At 39.6% G+C, this 1,807-nt stretch overlaps 1 protein-coding gene across 1 annotated transcript in view; it reads right to left on the bottom strand.

Moving 5' to 3' along the window:
• Positions 1-471: 471 nt before the first annotated feature.
• Positions 472-1,807, bottom strand: part of LOC106872436 (adenine DNA glycosylase) — a gene marked incomplete at its 5' end in the record, with an annotated part of 34,790 nt that continues 33,454 nt past the window's right edge. Inside the window, one exon of the mRNA XM_014919440.2 lies at positions 472-570. Within this exon, the coding sequence (XP_014774926.2) occupies positions 472-570 (99 nt within the window). The remainder of the gene's footprint in view (positions 571-1,807) is intronic.

Below are 1,807 nucleotides of genomic sequence, written 5' to 3'. Positions count from 1 at the left end.
ACATATATATATAGGCTTAGGTGTATGGTAAGAATCTTGCTTCCCAACCACATGGTTCAGGGTTCAGTCTCATTGTATGGCACTTTGGGCAAGAGTCTTCTCCTATGGCCTTGGACCGACCAAAGCCTTGTGAATGGATTTGGTAGATGGAAACTGAAGGAAACCTGGCACATGCATATATCTGGGTGTGTGACTTTGTGTCTGTGTTTGTTTGCCATCACTGCTTGACAACCAGTGTTGGTGTGTTTATGTTCCTGTAACTTAGCAATTCAGCAAAAGAACTGATAGCATAAGCTTAAAAAAAAATAAGTACTGGAGTCAATTCGTTTGACTAAAATTCTTCAAGGTGGTGCCCCAGCATGGCCGCAGTCTAATGACTGAAACAAGTAAAAGAAATAAAAGATACAAGATATGTGTGTGTGTGTGTGTGTATTTGTGTGTATGGGTTGATTTTTATTAAGTGTTAGGGGTCTAAGAAGATTTGAAGAAGGAATCCATTAGAGATCTTTGTCGCTTTGTTTGTCTTTCATCTTCAGCAATTTTGTGTTTTGTTGATGGTTTCTTGGGGAGCTGCAGTGAAGAAGAAATAAAAAGAAATAAAGAGAGAGAGAAAGAGAGGGGAAAGAGACGTCAACCAGATGTCTGCTAATTAATTAACTTCTTTTGATAACACCAACCACCCTGAGACCGACCCCCTGGTTCTATGATACAAACTTCCCGTTTTAAAGGGATTTAAATGGTAATTTATGTCCCAAATACCAGCTCACTAATCATCATCATCATCATTGTTTAACGTCCGCTTTCCATGCTAGCATGGGTTGGACGATTTGACTGAGGACTGGTGAAACCGGATGGCAACACCAGCCTCCAATCTGATTTGGCAGAGTTTCTACAGCTGGATGCCCTTCCTAACGCAAACCACTCCGAGAGTGTAGTGGGTGCTTTTACGTGTCACCCGCATGAACGCCAGTCAGGCAGTACTGGCAACGGCCACGCTCAAAATGGTGTATTTTATGTGCCACCCGCACAAGAGCCAGTCCAGGGGCACTGGCAACGATCTCGCTCGAAAATCCTTACACAAGTCACGGGAACAAGTGCCAGAAAGGCGACGCTGGGCACAGGTGCTATCCCGATTTTGCTATTCGCTTGCCCCAATAAGTCTTTGCAAGCTGAGTTTCGTGTCCAATGAAGGAGACGACGTTGGCACGAGTGCCAGTCGTCGAATTTAGTTCGATTTCACTTGCCTCAACAAGTCTTCGCAAGCGGAGTTTAGTGTGATGATAAAGGTATTCTATTAAATTTTTCATTATTTTCCAAACTAAGTGAAACAAATGGAGTGTATTTCTATAGAAATATGATAACAAATGGTTTAAATATTGTATGACTCTATGAGTCTGCATTTTGTGACTCACCTAAGACTGACACTTGGTTCTGTGTTACAAACTTCCTGTGTTAAACTCATCTAAATTTATGTATATATTAATATTATCTCAGTTGAAAAAACTTTGATAATGTAAATATGTTAATAGTTACCATGGGTAGCAAAAATCACACAAAAAAAAACAGGATATCACACCCGTTTTATAGGTAGAAATACCAAGTTAAAGCGATGTATTTTGAGTAGATATGAAGAATAATAATAAATGGAGCAAAACGCATATAAACAATAAGTTCCTTTAATTCCTACATATGTTTCAAAATATATGTGCACTTTACTCCAAAGAAATAAGAGGTGCTGGAATTGCACATATATTCATCGTCAGGGAACCAACATACAAAAGCAAGACATATGCTAAATGTTAAGGTT

Source organism: Octopus bimaculoides, chromosome 23 (genome assembly GCF_001194135.2).
Source record: "Octopus bimaculoides isolate UCB-OBI-ISO-001 chromosome 23, ASM119413v2, whole genome shotgun sequence".
NCBI classification, from domain to species: Eukaryota; Metazoa; Mollusca; class Cephalopoda; order Octopoda; family Octopodidae; genus Octopus; species Octopus bimaculoides.
Note: the sequence above shows the minus strand (reverse complement) of the source record. Positions and strands in the feature narration are given on the sequence as shown.